Genomic DNA, 26742 nt, shown 5'->3' with positions numbered 1-26742 from the left:
TCCACTTTGGAAGGTTTCCTTTCTGTATTTCTGTCAGTCCCTTTTTCTCATGTGCCACTTGCTTCTATTTTGGCTGAGCAAGTGAAAAGGTATGGGGTCTTTTGGTCCTTCTGTTGCCAAGAGTATTGCAGGCCTCCATGCTGAAAGCAGTCTCGGTGCCCAATTCATTTAAAAATATTAAAAGCAATTCCCTTTCTTTATGCAATTCCCTTTTTTTGTGCTTCTGGCAGACTTTGCACACTTCCTTTGAAAAGCTAATGGTTGCAGGTTTACTAGTATTACACAGTTAAACCAATGTAAAGCAATATGAATCACTACAAAGGAAATGCCACACAAGGAAACTCAGTATGAGGTATGGGATGCTCGGTATGCAGGTATGGGATTCCTTTTCAGTCTTGCACATACACTGTTCTATAAAATACCTGTGGGTAGATACATATGTAAGCACACAAATATAAAAAAATTTATTATTACACATATGCATTTATTCATTAAACATTTTAATCAATTTTATCAATAATAAATACATACATATATATGTTTTGTAAAAATGAAACACTGCTGTTCCTTAACTGAAACAAAAACTGCAGAGAAAGCAGATTAAAGGACAAAAGAGAGTACTGCAAATACTGTTCGCAGGGAGAATTTGGGGCTTTCTTAGTGGAAAAAGAAAATCTGCAGCTACGCCTGAAAACAGTTCTTCATGCAAAGGCGGAGACAGTATTTGGTTACTACATTGCTGCAGGGACTCTCTGGAAGGATGGTTTGAATGAACGTAGTGCTTAGGAGGATGTAGTTGGTTGTTTTTGCCCAAGAGCTTTATTTGTCAGCTCAGAGAGATGGATCTCATGGCAGCTGTTGTTTTAGGCTGCAAATTCTGTTAAGGACCTTTGGTGACAGAATCTCATTGCACCACCAAGTGGCCACACTAGCCAGTGCTTATGATTTTGGGGGTGGGTTTTTTATGTTTTTTTGTTTTGTTTTTTATGTTTTGTTTCTTGAATTAAAAAGCAGTTAAATAATGTTGACTTAGCTGAAAACTCCTATTGTGCTGATAAGCAAAGACATTCAAGACCTGTTTTCAGAGCAGTGTTAAGTTAGGGCTGAGGTTTTGTTCTCCTGTCTGTGCAAGAAGCAGTAGAAGTTGGAGGGAAGATTTTCATAGTAGTAAGCTGACTGTGGGTTTATGTCTGAAGAGCAGAAGACGTGTCACCTTTTCCAAATGTAATAAAACATCTGTAGCTTCCTTACCAAAGCGTACAACATGCTCGCTTACCATAGGAGGAGGTGTTCACTCGATACAGACAGGGAAGGATCCATTAGATGTTAATTTTTGGCAGGTAAAGTAGAAGGCTTTACCTCGACATACTGACTCCAGGGATAGTGTGTATTCTTCCAGTGTATTCTTCCAGTGAAGGGCAGAGAAGAATCTGATTTACTGTGAGCTCCGAGGGCTGTGTCTGAGGGCATACAGGGAGGAGGAAAGGCTTTTTCAGCACTCCCACAGTGACAGTCCTGGGTCACAACTTGACTCTCAGCACATCAGAGCTCAGTGGAAACCAATAAACTGCTGTCCAGGAGGTCATCTCCCTTCCATTATGTTCAGCTGCTCCATGTAATAATTTTCATCTGTAAGGCTATGTTGTCCTTGCAGGGCAAAACCAGACAGTATGAAAATAACCTAGGGATATGCATTGATAACGTAACCTTGGCAGCTTAATATTTGAAAATCCTGAAATTGGAGGATATTTGGCTCCTGAAAAGTATTTAATCTTACTTTCAATAGTCTTTGCCAGACATACAGCATATGGCAGAAATGGTTATTTATAGCTCACAATTAACTTCTGCTTGTCACTTGTCAGCTGAAATACTGTAGGGAATATGTACTTAAATGATGTCTCTTGCATTAGAGACAAGACTAAATCTGTTCGTTGTTTGTTTTCAGGTATTTTTTTACGCAAAACCATTAACACAGATATCATCTTAGTGTGCCATGCAGCATCAGCAGAGAGATTTGGCACTTTTGGTATAAACACTGTGTTTCAGCATGCAAGCATACACAGAATCAGTGTTTAAGAGCATAAACTATATTCTAGCTTGCTGTGGGATTACTTTGGAAAACATTAGTTTTTTTGTTGAAAACACTGAATAGTAACAGAAAATAGATGGTTTTTGACAGAAGCAATGCTGAGTAGTAGCATATTTAAGTATGGTTGCATGAAACTAATGAAGTTTTCCCACATAAAGCAGTTTTGCTCTTCAGTGGAAACAGGATCAGAAATCAGGTTATGATCCTGCAGATCTTTTCTCAGTGAAATCAATGAAAGTCAGTTGTCTGCCCAGCTCAGTAAATGTTTATAGCGTGTCAGCTTTTGAGCTCTAGATTTGTTCTCTAATTACTTGTGAAGTTCTTCATATGTCTATGGAGTTTTATTGATAATATTGTTAAAAATTGTGCAATGTTAGAAGGTCACTGGGAGACTGATTAAGATACTATCAGACAAGCTGCTGTTGCTGCTGTTAATCTTTGGTTTCCAGTAATCATGGAATCCTAGAATGGTTTGGGTTGGAAGGGACCTTAAAGATCCTCTAGTTCCAACCCCCTGCCGTGGACAGGGACAGCTTCCACTAGACCAGGTTGCTCAAAGCCCCGTCCAACCTGGCCTTGAACACTGCCAGGGAGAGGGCAGCCACAGGGCAACCTCTGCAGTGTCTCACCACCCTCACAATAAAGAATTTCTTCTTTATGTCTAATCTGAATCGACCCTCTTTCAGTTTAAAACCATTACCCCTCATCCTATCCCTACACCCCCTGATAAAGAGTCCCTCCCCATCTTTCCTGTAGCCCCCTTTAAGTACTGGAAGGCTGCTGTAAGGTCTCCCCAGAGCCTTCTCTTCTCCAGGCTGAACAACCCCAACTCTCTCAGCCTGTCCTCACAGTGCCCACAAACTCTTGGCACTTGCCAAATTAAAAGACAATTTTATTGCCCCTTGTCCTCGCTGAAGGAGAAGCCAGAGATGCATGTATTTGTTAATCCCTATTAAAATAAAGTTTAGGGGGGGTTTCCTAAACAAACATTGACATTTACAGCTAATTTATTTTAATTCTGTGTATATTTTTGTGAAGATTTGCCCAGTCAATAATTTTAGTGGCCAAAGTTGAAATACACTGCAACATGATAAGGCTGGATTTTGCATTAGTACAATCCAAAGAGATTTTGAAGGTATCTCTTGACTTCATTCTTTTGTGCTTCTCTGTTTTTCAACAGATGGCAGTTTGCCTAGGCATATTGTAGAATTAGCTGTCCAAGCCACATCATGTTAAATTTAAAGGGTCTTGGGTCTGACATCATTAATGCTGTCTGCCTTTCCCCTTTATCCCTGCAGCTTCATATATTTTCCTCTGGCTCAGTTTGTGTGAAGGTGAGAGGAGGAGGCTTTGGGCGCAGCTGCAGTGGTTAACACTTCCAGATTTCATCAGCAGCATATGAAGTCCTAGCATGGCATTAGGATAAATCCAGTCCTTGTTAATGGGGCACCTGCTGCTTTCTGCTCAGCTGGGAGCTGAGCTTCTCCTGGAGTGTTGATGTAATGTTCATCATGTAGCAGTCGAGTGTCTCACCTGCATGTGATGCAATGCTGGGTTAACTTTCTGAGGTCGGCATTTTTTCTGAAGCCTGACAGGCTTCACCTCTTCAGCGCAGCCTTTTATTAAAGCTCTGCCAAGTCCACCCAGTGTAATAAGTAAATGACCTTAACACGATTGAGCTTTTTTGCAAAGGAGCACAGTCTGTGTGTCTTTTTTTTTTTTTTCCTTGTCAAATGTAAATAACTTACTAATTGTCTCTGAAAATGCTGCAATTCCATATGGCCTTCCAAGATGCCACCAGAGTTCCTCTTCAGCTGCCCTGAACAGCTGCAGACCAGTTCCCAGGTGCTCCCCATGCCATGGCCCTGTGCATTGCTGTGGGCAGGAGTGCCCTGCACGTTGCAGTGGGCAGCAGTGCCCTGTGCAGTGCCTGGCCTTTGCCTGCACATGTGTCTCCCAGATAGGATGTGCTGGAGGTGGCATGCTGTACGCTCCTAGCTGGACTAGGCATCCAGCAAACAGCTGTTAGGCTCATGTTCTGTTAGCATAGTGCTTCCAAAATAGTTAATTTAACCAAATGATTAAAATTTAAAGAATTTTTAATGTCCAATTTTTAATTCATTAGGGTTTTTTCATCATGCATACATCAGCGTTCTCAAGAAAGCACTTTAACACTTTAAACAGCTGGCTCTCTTGCATGAATAATGTGTATGTTATTTCCTGGGTAACTTTGGAGATACCAGACCAGTACAAATGCAGACCTCTAAGTCTGTGTCTGCTAGGAGTGGAGAGACGTAAGCTTTTAACTTGGGTGCTGGAAATGGCATACTGGATGCTCTGGTGGGTGCAGGCAACCTTGATTCCTGATGTAAAGAAGCTGGTTTAGGCTTTGCCCTGTCTGTTGTGTTCACTGTATCCTTCCATTTCTTTCCAAACAGGGTTTTTTTGAAGAGGAGGAAGGTAAAGAGTATATCTATAAAGAACCCAAATTAACCGGCTTGTCTGAGATCTCTCAAAGGCTGATGAAACTTTATGCAGACAAGTTTGGAATAGATAACGTGAAGATCATTCAGGATTCCAACAAGGTATAAAAGACCTGCAGTTTATGCATGAGGGGGAGAACTGTACACGATTCATGTTTTGAGAGCGTGTTTTGAATGAATGTGAACTGAGTGTATGTGTAAACTACTATGACCTAGTTTTACAACCAAAAAAAGACCCTTACCTTATAGTGTGGCAGGTGCTGTATGGTTGTAGCAGGGCATCACAGTCAGTGGGAGGAGAGCATATTCCAGCATATGCCTGCAGAGAGCATGCAGATGTTTACTGCAATGTGGAAGCAGGTTATTTTCTCTCTCATTTAGCCTTCATCTGCTTTAGCCAATGGCTATATTCAGAAGTCCCACTGTTCTTAGAGGCCTCTTGGTTAAATATCTTTCTATTAATCTGGGGTCTGAATATTAGATTTGGAAGTCTCAGTTTTAATTGGTATTGCTATGATAGATAAAAGCAGCAGAAATATAATGGATGCCTTGGAAGCTCATCACACTTAACAGAATTCTATTACATTTGCCACTGTTACACAGGTCAACCCTAAAGACCTGGATCCAAAGTATGCATATATCCAGGTGACGTATGTCACGCCTTTCTTTGAAGAGAAGGAAGCTGAAGATCGAAAGACCGACTTCGAAATGCATCATAACATCAACCGTTTTGTGTTTGAAACACCTTTCACACTCTCAGGAAAAAAGCACGGAGGTGTAGAAGAGCAGTGCAAGAGGCGCACAATCCTGACTAGTACGTGTGCTCAGGATGCTTCCCCCTCCCATCCCACCTTTGCCAGTTAAGCCCAGCAGTGCATTTCATGTGCCAGGTTTTCTGCAGTCAGTGGCACAGCATATTGTGCAGAATAAGTAATCTTTTCAGTGTGTCCATTGGCAAAGTATGTGCTTTCTTACAGTCCTGCTGACCATCCTAAGGAAAGTTATTTTCATTTGTGGAGTCATCAGCTGTCTTATTTTTCCTTATTATTGACATCTTAACTGTTCTTGCAGTGATGTAATTTGGGAGTGGTTCTGCTGGAGGCAGCTTAGCACTCAGAACCATTGTTCTTTTAATAACAAACAAGTCAAAGAAAAAGCAAAGTAGGGTGCCTATTCTGCTAAGAAGAGTAAAACTTAACAGATACAAATTTTTGTTCAAAATGGGAGTAAAATACCTCTCACTTAAAAAAATTCTATATAATGTAAGATTTCATCTCACTGGGCACAATCAGTGTTTTAAGACAGGAATGTCAGGAGCACTAGATACATCTGTTCTTACTGAGTCATATTAAACAGAAAATGTTTAGTTCCTTATCATGATTGAAATCTCTAAAGAGGCATCCTTTGTGAAACTACTACTGAAACTTGACCTGTCTGAATTTTGCCTGGGAGTATGAGAAGCTGTCTGAGTTGGAGGTGTAGTTCTCATAGGCAGCTGTGAGTGGAGGCTGATGTTCCCAGCAAAGGCTCCCGAGTGACAGAAAATCCAGTTCCTCACCAGCTTCAGTGCATCTGCTTCCCCCAAAGGGCAAAGTGAAGAAAGCTGCTTACAGTACAGGCGTAGTCACCTAAAAGTTTTGTTCTGGCAAGTCAGGAAAGAGGCACTGATGTCTGAGGGCATCTTGTTACATGACACAGCTTTGCTTGTAAGAAGAAAGGAGTAGCTTGTATGTGGTTTTTATAAGTGCTTGAGCAGCAGTAGGTGTTTTGAGATCTGTATTAAAGCAGGTAGTTTCACTGACTTTAAAGTGCAGCTGTTATGGTATGTCTGGCAAAAACAGAGAGGGTTGTTCTTCCAGCAGAATATTTTCCCTGGGTTATTACATGCTGTCATCAGCTCCCACCACTCTCAGCCTGGCTTTGCCTTCAGCGTTAGGTGGGAATTTGATGACCTTCTCTTCTCCCCTGCTTTTCTCTCTGGCACCTGCCTCACCTCAGTGCTTTTCTCTAAAGAAAACATCTGTCTTCCCCACACCCCCCCTCCCCTCTTTGATCAAGTCATATATATTTTCATTTGCTTCCTACGGAAAAAGAAAGGCTTTTATTTTGAGAAGAAAGCAAGGCTTACCGGTATGACTGGAGGAGCAGTGGAAGTTTATAGTGCTTGTGCAGAGGTTCTGGGTGGCTGGCACAATACCTGCTCAGCATACCCAGAGCCTGCTGCCTGCATCGTGCAGAGGACAAGCGCAGTCTGGTGGTGGTCTGCAGATCGCTGGCTCTCTCCTGTGCCTGGTTGTGACTCGTGCTTCCAGCTCTGGAAGTCCTGGGTTTCCTGTTCTCCCAGGAGACAGCCACCCTGTAAGCTGGAGCTCATTTAGGTCTGAGCTGACTGGCAGCAGATGCTCACCTCAGGAGGGCATACACAGAGTTTAGGAGGCCTTCCAAAGTGTGTAGAGCAATCTGGAAAAGAATGTTAACTTAGATCAGACTTAATGTGCCATAACGGTACCTTTGCCAGACTTCTTGAGATTCCTGAAAAGACCTTGACTGGAAGGAAGGGGTTTTAAGGATGAATAATTCCTCTGTCAGCTCCCATAGCAGTATTTAGGTTGAATACTAAAAGTAACTCCTTACTTCTTTAAGGGTGATGTTTTAATAGTAGTTCATCTGTGGGTGAGCGATAACCAATTCAGCTAAACTAGAGGCTCCTGCCTCTAACTTGAAACATGTTTTGAGCCGTTTGAAGTTCAGTACGGGCTTATCAGTGCTTTAACTCGGAAGAAGAAATTTGTGGATTCTGAAATCTGAGCAGTGAGAACTTTTTGCCTGTCACCTGGATGTGACAGAGCTCCGTAGCAAACAGTGGTGAATTCAAAAGGAAATGCTCTTCCAGCGCCAGGTACATCAAAATTCAATTTGGACCTGCTGTGTCACTTTCACTCATTTGGTGATTAAAACTTAATTTGTATGGATTGATAAAGACATTGACAAAGTCAAAAGTTAATACTTTGACTTAATTGTTTTGCTTTCTTAAATACTCTCTTGTTGGGTGAGTTTCTCTGACATATTTCTTGCTTTCGAGTAGCTAGTCACTTGTTTCCCTACGTGAAGAAGCGTATTCAAGTCATAAGCCAAACCAGCACAGAGCTGAACCCTATTGAAGTAGCAATTGATGAGATGTCCAAAAAAGTCTCAGAGCTCAATCAGCTTTGTACAATGGAAGAAGTGGACATGATCCGATTGCAGCTCAAACTCCAAGGAAGTGTCAGTGTCAAGGTAATGACAATTTGCCTTTTTTTTTTTTTTTTTTTTAACGCATGTACCTAAGTTTTTATTCTGACTTTCACCATTTCAAACATGTTTTATCTATTTTACATTTCTGGTCACATCTTGTATTCCAGTGCTGTTGGAGCCTGCCTTAAAAATGTAAGGGAGTGGAAGGTTTTCCACTGATGTGTATGACTGCTGTATTTATGTGCAAATATAACTATTTTGGTCAAATCTTCTCTAAAAAAATGTTAAAACCTTTCTAGCACGACCATCACGTGTCTCTTGAGAATACAGCCCCTGATACAGCCAAGCATGCAGATACTTTAAAGAGAGTTTTGTTAGGATTCGTTTTGTCATTTCCTATTTAGAAAAGTTGGGACTGTTGAGAGGTGCATGTATTTCTGGTGCCCTCATTAAAATGTCTTCAGACTTACAGCTTTCAAGATAGTTAACTAGCTGAGGACTTTCAAAGGCCAGCAGAGATCTGCAGTTCGTGTGAGGCTGACCAGCTCCCTTTTCTTCAGTAAAAAAACTCTTCAGGTTTCATCCAGGTGACAAGAGTGATGTGATGTTCTTCACACAGGCTTGCTTGCCTAAGGCCAGTCCCCAAGCCTTGGAACACAAGAGAAAATGACAATAAACTGCTTGTTCTCTACACCTAAACTGCATATTTTTCCCCCAGGTAAATGCTGGACCAATGGCCTATGCTCGAGCTTTTCTTGAAGAGACAAATGCTAAGAGATATCCTGATAATCAAGTTAAGCTTCTGAAGGAAATCTTCAGGTAAACGTTAAGTTTAGACTTTCCACCCTGTGCACAGTATGAGTAACATGAGTAGGTGTGACATGAAATTAGGCTGAATTGAACCAGGCTAATTTACATCTGGATTTACCCTATCTTACAAGTCATTCCCAAGAAAACATTTACAGAAGTTTTGGGCTATCCTAGTAGCCTACATTCCTCTTGATCTGAGGATGAGTTCTGAAATTCACTTCTAACAGGTGTAATTTGCAAGGGGGAGAAGAGGCACAGTAATGTGTGTGTATATATACAGAGACAGGGTTTTTTTATTACTACAAAATTTGTATGTTGTTCTTTGTGGTTTTGTGCTTGTAGGCAATTTGCAGAAGCATGTGGACATGCTCTTGATGTCAACGAACGCCTTATTAAGGAGGACCAATTTGAATATCAGGGAGAGATGAAGTCTCATTATAAGGATATGCTCAGCGAGCTCTCTGCAGTTATGAATGAACAGGTTAGATCATCTATTTTGGTGCTGGTTGGGGTGAATGAGGGTGGCTAATTGTGTCTTCATGACAAACGAAGCTGTAGAGCAAAATACTAGAAGTAAAACCTGGCAGTGCAAGTCACTGAGAAAACATCGTTTACTCCTTCCCCCCTGCCCCTCTTTCTTTAAATCCAGCTGTATTATATATGATGAATCTGACTGATCAACAAAGATTTGTCTTCTACTTGTCTTGCTACATACTGAAAAGTTGAATGTTCATGAGGCTAAATGCAGACTGAGGCCTAGAGGCGTAGACAGATAATCAGTTAAACTAGTGTTTTATGCTTTGCTTGCTTTACCCTACAGCTGTGATGTATTTAATTAAAACAGTAAATTGCTTTTAAGACCTAGCTTATAACTGGAGGAGGTATCTTTATAGTTTCTATTTGTATTCAGCTTTCAGAGCAAGAGTTATTTATTTTTTATTTTTTTATACTTAAGTACACTGTCAAAATACATGCCATGTATTTCAGTTATTAGCAGCTTCAGAAGGAGGAGCGTGCATGGCTACATTATATGAAATGCATCCCAAAATACTGAACTGGATATCAGTGCACACTTGCAGCTATTCTATTGCTGTGTCTATGCAGATATTTTTTATTATGTTTTCTGTTTTAATTTAAACATTGAGTGATTCTGCATACTAAAGTGCAAATTCAATCATGCTTAATTATTTCCCTGCATGCTTGTGTGTCAGCCACCTGAAATTGTATCTGAGAAATACTTATTCTCCAGCAGTTGCCCTGCATTTCCAGGTGCCTACAGCACACAGAAGCAGTGTTTGTGTACAGAGTTACTTTGTTAAACCATTGGTATCAGTGATGGCATCTCACAGAGTGTTTAACTGGGACCCCATTAGACCATATTGTATTATTCATCTTCACATGTGAGGAGAATAAGGATTTACCAGAATTTCTGACCCATTGTTATACTTACTGTGGAATTGAGCTAGTTTTTCACAGGGTGTAAAGCTGTGAAATTGCTTTGAAGGCTCAGTATGTGCCAAGTGGGGGTCAAGCTCAGTGGTGGTTGCTGTGCTGTCAGTTGTGCTCCCTTCCTGTTTAGGTGTATAAAGGTTTGTGAACCTCAAGCATTCCAGTAATTTTATCATAACTAATATTTATCACTGTTTGTTATATTAAGTATGTAAGTATTAAGGGTATCATTTGTTACTGAATGTTCATGCCTCTCCCGTGGAAGTTATTTTGGCCATGCAGTCAATGTGCATAGGCAGTACCATTTGTCTTGTGTGAACTACTGTTCCCCACAAGAATGGAAAATGTATGGTCAACTTAAATGAAGCACGAGGAGCCCATGAGTTTCAGCAGTCATAAAATATTTGGTGAGTTCTATTAAATACTGACACCTGTATTTATATCAGTGAGCTCTGAGTTTTCTCCATGTAAATGAAAAGACGAAATAATACAAAATTACTTGTACGTAACAATGCTAATATGTAAAGTTAAGAGTTCATCCAGCAAAGGTCAAAATCATCATCTGTTTAACCAAAATCATCTGAAAGTTCACACTGAAAACCAGTCTCCCACTTGCAGCCCTGTGGGGCAGCCTTACAAGTGTCAGCCTAGTTTTCCAGGCAGTGTGGCTTTTTAGGAAAACTCTACTCTTCTTGCAGTGAATGCATGAACTCCCTGCTTCTGAGCAGAGTGTTGCCTCAGAGAAATCACATGCTGTAAACTGTGGCTGAAATATTTATCTCGCAGTTGGAAAGCTTGAGGCTCTCATGTAGCTGTGCTGTGTGCTTTACACCAGTAAGATTTGCCATCGTTCCCATTGTTATATTCAAGAGGGTTTTGTTTGCTCACCCACTGACAATGACTCTTTCATCACTATATGTTTTTCTTTTGTTTTGTTTTGTTTTTCTTTTCTGACAGCTCTGTCATGGTCCTTGCTTATACAGCTTCTCTTCTTCCCTGTCTAACATTTCCCTCAATACTATAGCCAAAAGTGGTATGTTCATTTTTCTTACATCTATTTTTTTCTTTTAATGTCATGTACTTTCCTCACTTGCTGGTTTCTCTACTTGGTATGTTCATTTAGTTTCATGTCCAATGACTCCCTTGCTCAGGGAGTTTAAAAAAAAAAAAAAAAAAGACAAAGTATGTGTGTGATGTATTGATGTATTGCCCATGAGCAGCATTGAGACACGTGTTCTTTAGGATCCTAGCCATGAACTTGGGCAAGTCGGTGGGGCAGCAGTAGCAAAAGTGGCCAGGTGGAAGGGCCAGGGACAAATGGCCTAGAAAGGTACCGATTAGGCCAAGCCCCCTGGCCCCATGAGTGTGGTCCCGTTCTCACAGCCCTGCCCACCACGCTGCTCGTGGCCACCGTACACTGGGCCGTAGGCTGGGGCCACGCTGGGGTGCAGTGGGGCGTGTGCCAGCCTGATGTGTGCAGTTCAGAAGGACTGGTACGGCCCGGTGCAGCAGCACCCGCCCCAAGCTCTTCTTCTGACGCCCCTGGGGAGGGCGTTGGATTTGAGTCATGGCGGCGGGGTGAAGTCAGCAGTCTGGGCAGCCAGTGTGTGCCGCAGCCTGCCTGTGCTCCGCCGTGCTGCCCTGCTCTCCTCACAGCTTCCCTGGCTTTGCTGGGCACTGCCAGGGAGTGCTGCGTCCTGGCGCTCTTCCTCCAGCCCGCGGCGTGGGAGCAGCTCCTTCCCAGGGCTGCCCGAGTTGCCAGCTCTGACGCTAAAGCTGTACATGGAGTCAGAGTGGTCATGTCTGAGTAACAAACATGGTGTGGTTGCAACCCTGACCAGGTATAACTGGGGCTTGATGGCATAAGATTACGCCTGGAGGGGAGGATTTCTCTTCCACTGCTGACGAGTGGGTGGTCAGCGGGGATGGCCTGTGTCTCTGCTGTGGATGCTTCAACATAGTGCCCTATGGAAGAAGGCAGGTTTTAGGTCTGTATTTATAGAAGTAAGTAGGAAAAAAAGCTATTACCAAGGCTAAAAAGAACTTCTTCAGAAAAAAATCTTCCTTCTTGCTAAAGCCTATATGTAGGACAGGGCAGAGCAAGCTCTTGCCACTGCTCCTCCCCAAAAGCGCAGCTCTGCCTACAGCCTCAAGCAGGCATTTGGTCCAGACCCTGCTAATGGACATGTTTTGTCAGCTGCCATGTGTGTGAAGCTCAGTGGGGATGCTGCGTGCCCCAAATGGCTACATGGGCAGAGCTGGGGCTAATCTGTACCACAGTCAGTAGGTGCCAGTGCAGGTGTCTGCTGGGTTTGTAAAACATAGGTGACTTCTCAGTTGTGTTTGTGTGAGAGTTGTTAGAGAAACGTAGTTCAGGGAACCCCATGAAGCACTACTTGGCAGAAGTTGGTGACCCCAGCCTCATTTATCCTCCTGGCTCAGAGGGTGTCTGCCCTCTCACTGCAGCCTCTGGTCACTTCTGGGTCTCCAGGCAAAGGTCCTTTTCTTCTGTCAGATCCTTAGCATCATTGTGTAATAAATAAAAAACGGGAAATCCTTGGTTAGATAATGAACACTTCAGACACCAAACTACTCGGATCTCACTGTTGCTTTTTGTTTTTTCTTTTTTATGGAAAGATTGCATACAAGGAGGACTCGGCAAAACAGCAAGGAATGGAGCGCACTTATTCACGAGTCATCAATAGAGCCAGCTCGTCTGTGCCAGCAGCAACCACCCTGGCAAACCCTGATGCTTGACTGCGGCGTGGGGAACACATGGCCTTGGGAAGACCTGGCGTGGCTGGGGGGGGCGGTTTGGTCTTCGGGGGTTTTTTTCCTTTTAGATTAATAGTACTGAAAATTAATTTGATCACGGACAATGCCAGGAAAAGGATTTGTGGGCTATGATTTTAATTTATTGGAAGTCTTCATGGTGTTATTTTTTAAAACTGCAAGCTTGATATTTTTTTAATTTTTTTGTCGGCCCCAATATTTGCACATTCCCTATCTATTTTTGTTGTCGATTTTTGATTTTGAGCAGCCTTTATTAAGACAGGCTGATTATGAAATTCCCATTGAACAGATAGGTACACAGCAAACCCTAAGTTTGCTATAAATTATAATATATCTAATACTAAGTCCTAGTATACATATATTTTAAAGGTCAGAGTGGATGTTTTATAACATTTAAGTATATTGCAATTGTAAATAGAAGATGTGTAAAATATGTCATTTTTACAAAATTTAAAAAATATCTTTTTAGTTAATTATGACAGTACTAAGAATATGGATAACATTTCAGTTACCATTATATTAAAATATTTGTGTATGTGTATAAAAGCCTCCATAAAATTTTCTCTTTGAAGGTCTGTGCCTTGGTTCGTTCCCATGTCAGCAATTTCCAGAGTGGTGGAGATCAGGATGCCTCCTGTATCCCAGCTGTCTGTTGCGTTGTGGTTGCTGATAGAAACACTTACAACCATCTGCAGAATGTGGCTTCAGATTCTCTTCGTGGCCCCAGATTGAGGCCACCCTGGGAAACAGGCTCAGTGTAGTCCTCCTGCTTGAGGCCAAGGAAGCTCTGCTCTTCCTTTGAAGTTCGTAGTCCCAGATTTTTCTCGGGGCCTGTTGGGAAACCATGTGCCTCTAGTGAGATGTTTGTTTTGGTTTCTGCATCATGTTGGGATGAGGTGGAGCGACTCTGCCAGCTCTTGTGAGTTCCCTTTAGCCTTGCACTCCCACACTGCTTCACGTTCATTCCTTTGCCCACAGAAAATCCCTGCTTTCATGGGTCCCTGCTCGATGTGCATGTATGTTAGGTAAGATCCCTCTCTTCTATGCATGCAGTCCCCACAATTCTGTTAAGCTGTGGCTCATTTTCTCTGGAGAAACCCTGGTGATTCCCGAGGCCTCCACAGGTTCTCAAGTGTTCGTTCAGGTCAGAGGCCAGCGCTATGTCTTGCTCCATGGGGATACCAGGAGGGTTTTTGCAGCGTGCTGCCCCTTTCTGCCCTACTGTCTCCTATCTCTTCCCAAGACACCCCCCGTTCACGACTGGTGAATCGCAACTCAAGCTGTAGCCTGGCCCTGCCGGCAAGAGCTACAGGTGGCCTCTAAATTCACCCCAACTATACGTGCAAAGGAAAAGTGCCATCATCCAGTCTCTGCCTCCCTGCCAGTGTTGCATGTGCTGCCAGCGCTTGCTGCTGTGTCTCACTATCGGCAGGTCTGGGATTTTTTCAGAAGAAATCACTAACGGTTGAAGCCCACACGGTGCCCTTTCCTGGTGGGGGAAGGAGGGGAGCGGTTGGGCTGGGCCCCGCTCCAGCGTTAGTGCAGCAGCAGTGTAAGCCCACACCTGTGACTTGGTCACAGCCCGAGCTCTCACCTGTGCGCTGCACATCAGCGTCGACCGCGCGGCTGGATGGAGAGCCAGGCGCCTTCCTCATCCTCGCCTTGAAAAGCCCAGCTCTGCTCTTCAAAACCAGTAGTCTGCTGTAACGAATGATTTCTGGCCCAAATTTTAAGCTGCTTTATACTGTGTATGTAGTAGTAGACGAAGTTACTTGCTCATTCATATATATGGGAGGAACCAGTCATCAGTGGAGGCAGCAGGAATCTGCAGTACAGAGGAGGTAAGTCTGAGCATCAAGCCCTCTTGCCCCTTGGTTTGTTGGTCTCACTGGACTCATTTTGTGTTTACTGTGATTGGTGTTTATGGGTGGGCACTTCAAGGTGATCTGGAGGCAGACTGTTTCTAATTAATGTTCACAAGAATTGAGCAACTAAATCTGTTGGTCATCTTTGGGAATAACTAGATTGCAAAAGCATGGTTTGCACTGAGGGAATGTTGCGAGCTGACACCAAGCTGGTCTGAAGCCAAGCTGTGGTCTGTAAACCAGAGGTAAGGAGATCTCTGGATTGTTCTCTTGATAGCTTGCACACAAAATGTGTTTCGTGTGTAAGTCTAAGGGTTGTGGGATTTGGCTTGTTTTAAGCTACCAGCTCTGCAGCCTTCTCTGGGGGTTTGAAAATCCAACCCATATTCTGCCTGTTACCTTATTGCCAGTGTTAGAGATGCTCAGGCTTGAGTGTAGCTGGGTCCTTGCTGTAGATGGCTCTTCCTCTCCTGCCGTGTTCAGGCACTTTCAACTTAGTCGAGTGAAGGCAATTAGCAAACATTAGCTTTTGAACCAGGGCCACAACAGTGAGAGAAGACAAAGCATTAAACCATGGATTGTCCCAGTGTTTGAGGGAAGCAAATTAGAGAGATGCAGAAGGCATGTGAGGCTGTAGGATTATTAAAAAGATGGGGTTTCGCCCTTCACTGCCATAAAATTCAGTGAGCAAAACTGCAGAAGTTAGATGGGTCCACACCGAATCCTACATCCACCCCCATCTGTGGGCTATGAAACCCTCACAGAACTAAGCAGTGTTATAAATACTCATGCCTGATGGGCATTGCAGGCCACAGAGCAGGTGCTGTAAGAAAGGGCTCTTCTCATACAACCGCTGCTTTTCAAACTCAGGATTACATGATATCTACACCAGTATTTTTCTGCCAGAAGCTTCACTCTGAGACTCCTTTTGTCTAAGGCAACCACAAGAACATGGTCGTCGGCTGTTCTCAGAGCTGAAGTTTTCTCCACTAAATTATTCCACAGTGTATTCTTACAGCTGGGTTTATTTTTCAGTCACTTTTGAAACTGACTTGTTTTATTTCAAATATTGGGACAATTATAAAATAACCACACAGCAAACTTCCCTCACTTGTTTTCTTTTACGCACAAATAATCAGCTCAAGGCAGGTAAAACATACAGAGAAGAGCAGTTCAGGGAGGGAGACAAGTACAAGAGCAGATGCACTTTCCCACTGCTTGACATGCATAGGTTTTATTTTTACTGCAGGATGGGCAGGGTCTCAGTGGCCCGAGCACAGATATCCCAGGGGACCAGGCAAAGGTGGCAGTGAGAAATGCTGCAGTCAAAATATTGTTAATTGTGCTGCTTGAAGAAAGGAAATAAAGACAGGGAAAGCAGCTGCTGGTACTTCTTCAAGTCTTTCCCTAAGTTCTTGATAAATGTGGAATTACACAGGTGTTTACAGATGGAACGGACAAGGACTGATTTTTAGGCTATAAGCAAGATTATTAATAACAGGCAAAAAAATAATGCGTATGTGCAAGTGTTTGATTTAGGACTGTTGTTAGTATCTTTGCTGATGCTCAGTATGTTCAGTGCTCGCACATTCAGATTACTTGCGTAAGAGGAAAATCTACATTTTTCTCTGTTATACCTTCATAGCAAATAATTCTGCGTAAGAAGACACTTAAGCACAGGCTGAGGAACACTGTGAGGCAGCCGGAGCCAGGGGAGAGACAGGTGGCGGGGGGGTTGGTTTGGGGCAGCGCACAGCCCTGCGAGGGAGCAGGATACAAGAGGCAGAAAGGCAGTGGGTGAAGCTGAACTCAAGGAGGCTCTCATCCCCCTGCTGCTGTAGGCGAAGCTGGTGAGAGATTCCCTTTCATCTGAGGAAGGAGATCTTCCTGCACCAGCCTCAAATCAAGCTACTTTAAAAACTTTTTAGAGTGCAAAAGAAATTATTCATGGTTTTTACTTAGTGGAAGCTATCCCAACACCCCAAAAGGAGTTAAGTGTTATACATATTTTATGTTTAATCACATCTTTAGTGACACCCAACCACAACCAAAGGCTTAAATTTCAATTAGAGGGAGATGTATTAAATGTTTAATAGGAATCATTCCTTACAGGGTAATTATATCTTAACATTCACTAGAGAAATGTTACGTTGGCAACGTAACATTGAGCTGAACAGGGATGATTTTTTTTTTTTTTTTTGGATAATATCCAAATGAGAAACAGGAGGATGATCTGTACTGTTCGTGCTCCAGACTCGCCGCCCCTGTGCTGCCCAGCCACAGGCCTGGATCTGGTAAAAAGTGAAATTACATTAGTGTGTAGCTTTGAGCATGGATTTTTGGATCTCAGTGTGAAAAAAGTTGTCCCACTTGTGCTGAGAAGCATCAGACTACGGGTACCTTTCACTTCAGTTTGGAACATTTTTAAAACTGGTAACTGACTACTCAGTATTTCAGCTGTAAGTAATATGGGAGGATGAGTCTTCAAGACAGATGATCTATCAAGGATATCTTAAAAGTATCTACTATGGATTTGAACGTATTTACCGATTTTTAACAAGTTTGGTATGCATCCAAAAGATTTTTCTCATAATGTTTAGATTACTGCAAAAATAATCAGTGTTATGCATTCACAACAAGCAAATTAAAGCCATGAAGTGAATTTTGAACCCAGGCAGTTAAAATCAAAGGATGTTAAAATCAACTATTGAATGAGAACAGAAAAATGGGATTTTGAGAAAAGCATCCAAAGCTGTAGAAAAAGAAAGGTGGGGGGGAACGGACGGACAAAAACAAACCAAAAAACCTAGGATGTGTTTGTCATTTAAGACAACTGCACTGAGATAAATAAAATTAATCCACAAGACAAAGAATAGCCAAGTCCGTAGAGAACTACGATCATGACCAGGAAGGACCTTCGGCTTCACCATCGCTGTATCCCCTCTGCTTTGGCACAAGCTGCTCGAGCAAGAACCGCTTGGCACAGACCCGTTGAGGTTTCCTGCTCCACTTGTCCTTGCTTTGCTTTCTGGAGGCTGCAGCGCAGAGCCAGCAGTTTCTCCTCCAGCTCCTCTCCTTCCAGTAAGGGACTGCCAAAGGACCCGACGCGGCCACAGCTGGGACATACCAGAAGGCAGATGAGCTGCTGGCTCTCCTGGGGCGGTTTCCGCACAGGCAGGGTGTGCAGTGGGCAGTTAACTGGGGGGCTGTTCTTACTGGGCGTCAGTCACACTCAGGGCATCACTGTGGAAGCACAGAGGGCTGCTGGGCTGCAGAGCACTACCTGCAGTTGTAAGGATTAGCAGTCTGGGTGAGTTGTCTGTTTCTACGCATTATTTCCTCAAACCCATTTTGAGGTGGGAGCTGGCAATGCTGCTGACAATAATAATGAAACAAAGCGCTCATCATTGCAGCAGAAACTAAGGAGCAAACAGAAGGCATGAAAGCACCAGAAGCTATTGAAGCTCAGGGCTCTCAGGGCTGCCTGCAGAGCTGAGAGGGCAGTAGCTGGAGCCACTGAAAAAAAATCTCCCAGCTGAACCTACAATAAAATCCCGGAGCTTTGCTGATGAAACATCACTGCTGTGAGATTGAAAAGGACAGCAAGAGCCAGCAAGCTATATCCACACCGAAGAGCCAACTGAGGCAAAACAGAGTAATTGGAAATCTGATGTTCTTGGCTGTTATTTTGGTTTTGTTAGTTTGGGTTATTTTTCCTTTTGTGGTGGCCCCAAGTCCATGCATCCTGACAAGAAAGGGCATGGCTCCAGCTCTGGTGAGCACATGCTGTGCAACTGCAGAGAGAAAACCTGCTTGCGAGTCTTTCAGACTCTAAGATTGCTGTGGGTCAACTCCTCTGCAGAGCACCCGCCTGGCTTCTGCTCCCAGGTGAGTTCTCTGGTGGGAACAGCAAGCAGGTCTGCCTGCACAGGACAGAACATGGGTCAGGAGAGGGATCAAAGCTTAAATGCAAAGATGCCCAAAGTTAAGGACAGTGGGTTAGCGCTCCCCAGAGGTCTGATGCGCTGGAGCAGTCCAGTTTCCAAGCTCAGCACCTGCCCAGGCCAGGACAGTCAGATTGCAAGGCCATGAGGTCATTAGCTCCTGCCTCCTTACGAACCCCCTGTAGTGGCAGTTCACACCACTCTGCTCCCACTGCCTCCTTCGGGGCTGGGTCAAATGTCTCCCCTACTTCAAATGTATAATCCTTCTCCCTGGAAAGCACAACTGAAATTATTTGCTAATTCAAACAGAACAGAATAAATAATTTCAGTTGGGAAAAGTGGGGCAAACTTTGAGAAAGACCAAATCAATGCTTTCAAAATGACTGAAATCAGGGACGTGCTGGAGTTTGCTCTGAATGAAGCTGGTCCTTCTGGCCATGGGCCTGGGCACGCCAGCACCTGCCTGATAGCGATGCTCACCCCAGCGAGGAGTGCTGCCAGCCCAACCCTCCTGTTCCCTGTGCATGCAGCAGTGTGTACACCAGAAGGAAAACAGACACTTGAAACCATTATTGGAGCTGGGGCTGTGACGGGGGTGTGATCCAGGCAGCCGCCGTGGCAGGGTGGGCTTGCAGCGGGCGGCAGAGCACACAGACCCCAGCTCAGGTGCCCACAACTCTCCCCCACACAGCGACCTTCCACCCTTTCTTTGTTTTCAGGCTGCAGAGAGCGGCTCTGGGCAGCCATCAGCTTGCAGGGCAGCTCAGGGAGGAAATGAGAACATTATTATTCTTTTCAAGAGAGGTCCAGCACGGTTCCTTGGTGAAATATTAGCTATGGAAAATATCAAGTAACTTTCCTACCTCCCAGGCACGTGTTGGAGTATTTGGCAATGGGAAAAAGTAAAAAGTACAGTGAAATCAGCAGGGTTAGGGGAAGGTTTTTGCAGTGTCTAGATTATCAGGCCAAAAGGATATGAGTGGTTTTAAGGCAGAATGATAAAAAGCTCATTTGGGAAAGCCTCCTAGTTAGTAGGCCATATGTCTCTTTTACACGTATAGCCTCAGGATTCAAAAACATTGGCACCCCAGCAGTTCTGGCTTATAACACTGCAGGAGGAGGTGCTGCTGCTTACGGGTAAATTGTGCCTGACAGGTTTGGGATCAATCCTGGGCAGCCACCCATATCCCATTCCCTCGGGAGCATCCCTGAGGCCCAGTGAGGTAGGAGCAAGAGTAACAAGTGTCCTTCAGGCCAGGAGTCACAGTCTGCATGGGATACATGTATGTTGCTTGTAAAGCTTCATTAAGTTGACAATGTACAGGTATTTTTGGAAAATTCTCAGTAATGCAAAACTGCAACCATAATCACTGACTTTCCTGTCCAGGTTGATGAGGTTCTTCATGTGGTTCTTAACTACTCACTAAAGCAAGTATCTTGAATTTCTTAGTATGAACATCTCCCCCAAACAGTAGTAAAGAAATGCATGTTTCCATTTCTTCCAACTAATTACTTCCAGCTTTATAGAAGATGCATCTTCTCTGTGCTTTTTAAGCTGTGCTCCCATATGCTGTTTCAGTTAGTTATAATCATTCATTTTTGTCAGAGAAAGGCTGTGAGGGTGTTACTTGCCCCGTGATATGTTTTTGTGACCTACAAAGGCTACGTAGTGTTCCCTGTAGTTCTGAGTCACGTTTTAGATGTATTTGCACAGATTGCATATGGTGTGATATCTTATAGCTACATAGATACAAATATCCTCACATACATTTTAGATGGTCTGTTTTGTTTGAGAAAAGAAAACTGAGTAAGAAATAATTATTATTTTGACTTTTGTGATGAATTTTCTGCTTGGAGCTGCTCCATAATCATAAGACTATCTCCCATGAGTGATGGCTTGTTTTAATTTGAAAGCTATTGCAAGCTCTGTGCGGGTGACTATGGGCCCAGTTGCATGCTCCTAGTTACAGAAATCTCCAGCTGAGCATATAGATTTTCTTGCATGAGGCATGGTTTTGTACTCTGTAGCATATGCTGTGCTTGCAGGGAGCTGGCGTGAAACAGATTAATTCTGATTATTCCAGACTAACTTGGGGATCCATTTAAAGGGAGAGATACCCAGAAGCTTGGAAATGCAACATGGAGGCCTGAAGTGCTCTCTGAAAAATTTGAAACGTTTCTATAGCATTGCTTCACTGCCAGTCCAAAACCGCAGCCAAGGTTTTCGGACGTGACTCATGTATCTCGGATTTCTATTTCCCACTATTTCCCATGTTCAGGTTAAGCCTGGTTTTTCGAAAGTATTGAGCATCCCCTGCTGGAAATCAGACCCCTTTCAGAAACCTCAAATACTCAAAATCAAAGCAACACTGAAAAGATTATTGGGCTGTGTACACCAAGATAGAGGTTCAGCATGTTGCACAGGTACTTGGCTCCCTGCAGCCATGAAGCGAGCGCGGTGCTTGTGGGCGTTTCTTTTAATAAGGCTTGTGTGCAATTTTCTGCATAGATGTGGGGGTTAAGGCACATTCAGGCAAATGGTCTGTGCAAAAGAAAAAGGGTGCTTAATGGACATTAACAAGTTAAACAATTACCTGTTAAATAGACTAATCAACTTTATTTTTGCCATTGTTATCTAACTAGATGATGAAACCTGAGAATGCTTTAAACATTAATTGATTTTTGCTGTCTTGTTTTCTTTCTGGGAGGTTGTGCAGCTTGCTCCCCACAACTGCCTCACTGCACCCAGCATGAGCAAAAGTCACTGCTCAGACATGGTTAAAAAGGAGCATTTAATTAGTCATGAGCATAAGGCAAGATTTCGTTCAGGCATAAAAAGCAGCCAGCTTTATACTCTCTCACGCCTGGCTACACGTGAGACTGGTGAACGCTTCCACGGGCTCTGCCCTTGCTGCTCCCTGCTTCTTCTCCAAGCACTGCTGGTCGAGCCTGTGCCCCAAAGGCAGCCTGTGTCCCCGTGTCCCCCTCCCACTTGGTTCGCTGCCGCACTTCTCTCCACTTCGATGTCAAGGGGAGAGCACTGATGCAGACTTGCAATCACCTTCTCAGGCTCGTCCTGCCAATCCACTGGGTAATTTTCATTCTGCTGGGAAATGGCTGCCCAAGCACACTCAGAAAAACAACTCTGTACAGAAGTGACACGTGTCAGCTGCTGTTCATGGTCTGGTGAGGTGCAGGTGGCCGAGACGGCGGCTCGGGTGCGGGGTGGTGGGGCTGGCTGCAGCCCAGGCAGCACATGTGCCTGTAGGTGCAGGAGCACCTTGCCCTTGGCTGGAGCAGCTTTGTGGGGGCTGCTGCTGTGCCCCCGCAGAGCTGTGCGTCCAAGGACACTGTCTTGGCCCTCTTGCACAGGTGAAAAAGAGGTTTCCTTCACAGCCTGGGCGGGCTCCAGTTCTGGGGGACATCCCGAACCAGGGAGGGCAGCCACCTGCCTTGCTGGCATGCTAGCACTGGCACCCCGCTCAGCATACCTTCCCAGCACCAGCATACCTTCCTTTGCCCTTCAGAAGGGGCTTAGGAATAGCAGATTGTAACTGCAATAGCTTGGAGCCAAAATTCATGCTTTTCAGACTAAGTATGGACATTTTTCAACATTTGCAGTTGTGGCAATGTACCAAAATGGGCCTCTGGGTTCCTCTGTTCAGCTGCAGAGCGATGCCAGCTCGGAGGAGGGGGAGGTATTCCCATGGCTAAAACTGGGGGCACTGCAAACAACCCTGCAATGAATTTAGACAGTGAATAATTAGCTGATTGCTGCGGTGAAGGCCTGAGGCACTGCTGTAGAAATTGGTATGAGCTCCTGTACCTGCCTTCACTGTGGCAGCTCAGCTCTGGCGAGGAGCCCAGGCTGGCCCGAGGAAGGAGCAGTGGCCCTACGGGGACATACCTCTCGGTGGGGGTACACAGGCTGGGAAGATGAGCCAAGAGCGGTGCTCTCCTCGGGGAGTGCATGGCCAGGGCACGTTAGGAGATTGTATTAAACATAGACACGATCAGCAAACTTTAGAGGCTGCGCTGTTTCATCCAATTATTAGAACATTTTAAATTTGAGATGCAAAATCTTCTCTGTTGAATCCTTCCATTACAAGAAGGATGCATTTCTTTGCATGGCTGAGCCAGATGAAATTCATTCAAAGCAAGATGCACTCTGGCCTGGCAGAGCAGCACCTATGGGGACACTGATGCCAGCCACGGTGGCTGCTGGCACACCAGGCTCAGGTAAGCAAGGGCCCTGTAGGTCATGTTGCATGTCCCACCACGTCCAAGCTGTTATTCAAGTGCTTGGAAGAAAATGCATTCAAGTAGAGCATCAATCTCAAACCTTCTGCTGAGCCTCAAGCAATAGGACCGGCCAAGTAAATCATAGGGATAATTTAGATGTCTAAAGGTATAAATGTCTAAACTTTGAGAAGAGTGGAAGTGGAGAAATAATATCAAAAATCAGGGAAAAATATAAATTTACCTCGATTAAAATGGGGCAGCTGAGAATTAAACAAGGAAAAGGTCAATATGGGATCAAATTTTGACATTAAACGTATTCAGTCACTTCAGATGTACAGGAGCAAATGCTCAAAATTGTGTGTCAGCAAAACAGAATCAACACACTAAAATACATACTTTTTATTAATTTTTAAATCCACTGAAATATTCTTTTTCTACCTCCTTACATTGTACAGACACATTCAGAAGAGAATTAGTCTCTTTTGCACTATAATGAAGCACAAAACATAACTCAAAGTCAGAAAACAAGCAAGGACTTGGGGAACAGCAATGTTCTTGCACAGTGGCGATAGAAAGAATTTGGCATTGACCCTGAGTAGTGCTGCCGTTACTCTTTTGCTTGGTCATTTTTTACAGGATGAATAAATCCAGCGTTGTTGACGTTCGTGGCTGCTAACAGCAAACCTCCCCTGGAGACTCCTGCTCTGGTGGAGATCTGGGCTTCAGGCTCGGTGTAGGGATGATGGAGCTGTGAGCTGCGTTCTTCCCCAGGTTTTCCTGTGAGTTGCATATCGGGGCGGGCAGGCTGCTGCGCTGCTTCTCCAGCCTGTCCCAGCGAGGCTGGAGAGGCGATGCAGTGTTGCTGGTCCTCAGCCCAGGTGCAATGGGATGCCTCGTGGCAGGCAGGGGTGAAGGTGCGGCAGCTAGCAGATGCATCAGAGGGGGAGATGAGTGTCATAAGGATGGAAGTCTATGGGTTAGGAGGAATATGGTACCAGGCAAAAAGAAAGGATGTTTGTTTATTGCTGAGTAGTAATAGAAAGAGACTTTCCCTCCAGCCGCTTTCAGTCTTGGTCCTCTGCCTCAATCCCCTCCTCCTAAAAACCAAAACCTGTGGCAGCCCAGCTGTGCTCTGACCAACATGGGTGGTGGGAAGGGGAAGCCTTAGCTTGGGGCAGCAGTCCCTGCCGTGCTAGTGCAGGGTGTGGATGTTGCAGTGCTGCTTTTGCGGATGTTTATGGCAAGCTGAAGCCTGGTACTTGTGCTTTGCTGGTTGGGTTACCCCCAGAGAGGGGAGACTCTATCTTTTTGCACAGGGGGTCCTGTGCCACTGGGAGGCTTGATGCCTCCAGCTGCAGCGTGTCACAGAAGATATCCACGTGCTTACTGCTGATGGATTTTCAAGGGCAAAATGTTGTGATTTACAAAAAAATATATTTCCTTTTAGTGCAGTATCAATGAGTCCTTTTTGGTTTTATCTCTCTAACCTTCAGGGGAGCAAGAGAGCATATTTGGCAAGAAAGATGGCTAGAAAAACTGTTCAGCAACAGCAGTAGCTGTGCAGGTGCCTTATTCTGCTGATGGCAGGTTTCACAACACACCTTTTCTTCTGGCAGCATAGCCCCTTCCCCAGGGACCCCCTGCAGCAGCCGCGTACACGCACAGTATCTCATGTCACCGTGCCAGGCAGGGAGCTGCAGAATATCAAGTAGTGGCAGAATAAAGAGCTAAGCTCCTCCTGGTTTTGGATGAAGCTACTCCGCAAGGCTTCTGCATTTTGTTCACAGGTTTTCTGTTGCAACACTACTTGGTATGCAGTTCATACAGTCCACTGAAACACAGAACGTGCTCCAGCAGTCACACACGCATATTGCTGTGGGGCTGCTTGAGCCCAGCAGCTGCCAGGAGCTCCACCTCTGTGTTTGGCTATTCTTCCTAGTAGAGAGGTTTGGATATGACTGAAGGTAAATAAAATTTCACCCAGGTCTATGTCCTACCAAGCACAACTTGCAAAGCACTAATGTGTGAGAGACTGTCCTATTAAACTACTTTAAGTTGAAGTGTTTCACAGCAAAAACCAAACAGCTATAGGTGACTGTAGTAGGTGCAGGGAGGTACACTCAATATACAGCCAGTCAAAAGCTGCAGCCTATGAGTGCGCCACGGTGAAGTGGCACCCGTTTCTAACCCGTGGTAGGTGGAGAAGCAGCACCCTGGAGCTCCCCTGCCCTGCCACGGGCTGGTGGCCCCACAGGTCCGGCAGCACAGACGCACATCTTGGACCCCACAGAATTTACAAATGCAAGGTTGTATGCATGGAGCTCCATCTGCTTATGGGGAACACACTGACCAGCCTGGTGGCAAATCTAGCTTTGCCAGGTTTTCATCATCCAAAACTCCTGACTCGTCTGCCACCCTGCCTATCAATCCCTGGGCAGGAATTGAAGCAGGAGCAGCACTACAAGGCTACAAGACAAACATCGTTTCCTCAGAAGTCTCTGGTACAACAAAAGGTCTGTGCCTGCTCCGGTCTGGTTCCAGTGGAGCAGCAGGCATGGGATCAGCGGAGCAGATGTCTTCAGTTGCAGCCGGGGTAAGCTAATTGTGGAGCTGGCAAGCATCCCCTGCCCATTCGAACCTGCCAGCTGCAGGATCAGCAGCGATAGTATAATTACACATGAGTGCTGTCGCTTGCTCCAGTACCTGATCCACTTGCTGGAGAAACATAAACATAAATTTGAAACCAACACTGAAGGATTGCTGCTATGTTTTAAGTCCTTGGATGACTCCAAAATGGAGAGGATTTGTATTTCTGTTCCAGCAGTTTTGTTTACCACACAGCGTCCCCAGCACAGGGGCACCTGCACTGTTATTTAAACCTTGGTCCAAGTCCATTTCTGAGCCCAGCTTTGCCCACTCCTTCTCATTTGCATGTTATTATGCTTTCAGCAACAGGCTCCTTTCTGGAGGGGAGGAAAAAACTCAGCATAAGCTGATGCTTGCTCTTGATGCAATCTGGGTGGGCTGGAGAGAGGACAGCCACGACCTGCCAGGAGATTTTCCAAGATTAATGCCAATGTATCAAGCCCAGACTGCCACCAGCCCCGCAGCAGGCAGGGGAAACACAGCAGGGCCTGACGTGCTCTTCCCCATGCACTGTGATTTCAGGAGAGATGATGGATGCCATGGGCTTTGTTTGCAGCCTGAAAACTCAGATTCATTTCACTTCTCTGCACACAGCCTGAATTGTGTAGAGGCTTCTGGAGAGGTTCCTGGGAGGTAACAGCAGGGTTGCCTGTAATGGTTGGACTGGATGATCTTCGAGGTCTTTTCCAACCTAGACGATTCTGTGATTCTGTGACTCCCACGGCCCCTGTCCCCAGCCTTGTGCCTGTGTCACTGGAACAATCAGCATAGCTGTGCATTCCTGCAGGTTTGACAGCAAGTCGTACCTGCCCTTGCTAGGCACGGTCCTTGCCTTTATCCCTGTTTTTCTCTTCATTCCAGCAGTTTCTGCCCAACTGCCCAGTAGCTGCTGGGCAGCAGCACCTCCCTGCAGACCTGATGGCTTTGTGACAATAGCCCTCCTCTGACACCTCCTGGAAAAAATAAAACCAAGTCATCTCTTGTTTTGAGCATTTCACGCCAGCTTTCCTTTCTTCCCCCAGCCTCCAGCAGCAAAGCAGTGAAGTGCACACAGCCAAAAGGTCTTTTTTCTCAGATATCCCTGAGTCACTGTTGAGCTACTGGAAAGTGAATGGTCTCAAAGCAAAAGGTGTGTTAAATTATTTTCCTGCTGGTTTTCTGGCATTCCGAGTTTTGTATTTTAAAGT

The 26742-nt window shown here is 44.7% G+C and overlaps 1 protein-coding gene across 10 annotated transcripts in view; it reads left to right on the top strand.

Moving 5' to 3' along the window:
- The window catches only part of DOCK10 (dedicator of cytokinesis 10), a 164797-nt gene extending 151366 nt beyond the window's left edge, over positions 1-13431 (top strand). For 7 of the 10 annotated variants that reach the window (XM_074833709.1, XM_074833706.1, XM_074833708.1 and 4 more), the window contains 7 exons: positions 4528-4674; positions 5176-5386; positions 7658-7848; positions 8525-8625; positions 8959-9097; positions 11023-11098; positions 12703-13431. In XM_074833709.1, coding sequence (XP_074689810.1) covers positions 4528-4674; positions 5176-5386; positions 7658-7848; positions 8525-8625; positions 8959-9097; positions 11023-11098; positions 12703-12770 — 933 coding nt within the window. In that variant the 3' untranslated portion in view covers positions 12771-13431. The remainder of the gene's footprint in view (positions 1-4527; positions 4675-5175; positions 5387-7657; positions 7849-8524; positions 8626-8958; positions 9098-11022; positions 11099-12702) is intronic. The other 3 variants (XM_074833712.1, XM_074833707.1, XM_074833713.1) reach the window with 1 other exon arrangement.
- Positions 13432-26742: the final 13311 nt, after the last annotated feature.

The sequence above is a fragment of the Strix aluco genome, chromosome 9 (assembly GCF_031877795.1).
Source record: "Strix aluco isolate bStrAlu1 chromosome 9, bStrAlu1.hap1, whole genome shotgun sequence".
NCBI classification, from domain to species: domain Eukaryota; kingdom Metazoa; phylum Chordata; class Aves; order Strigiformes; family Strigidae; genus Strix; species Strix aluco.
The sequence above is the reverse complement of the archived record's forward strand: the minus strand, read 5'-3'. Positions and strand labels throughout refer to the sequence as shown.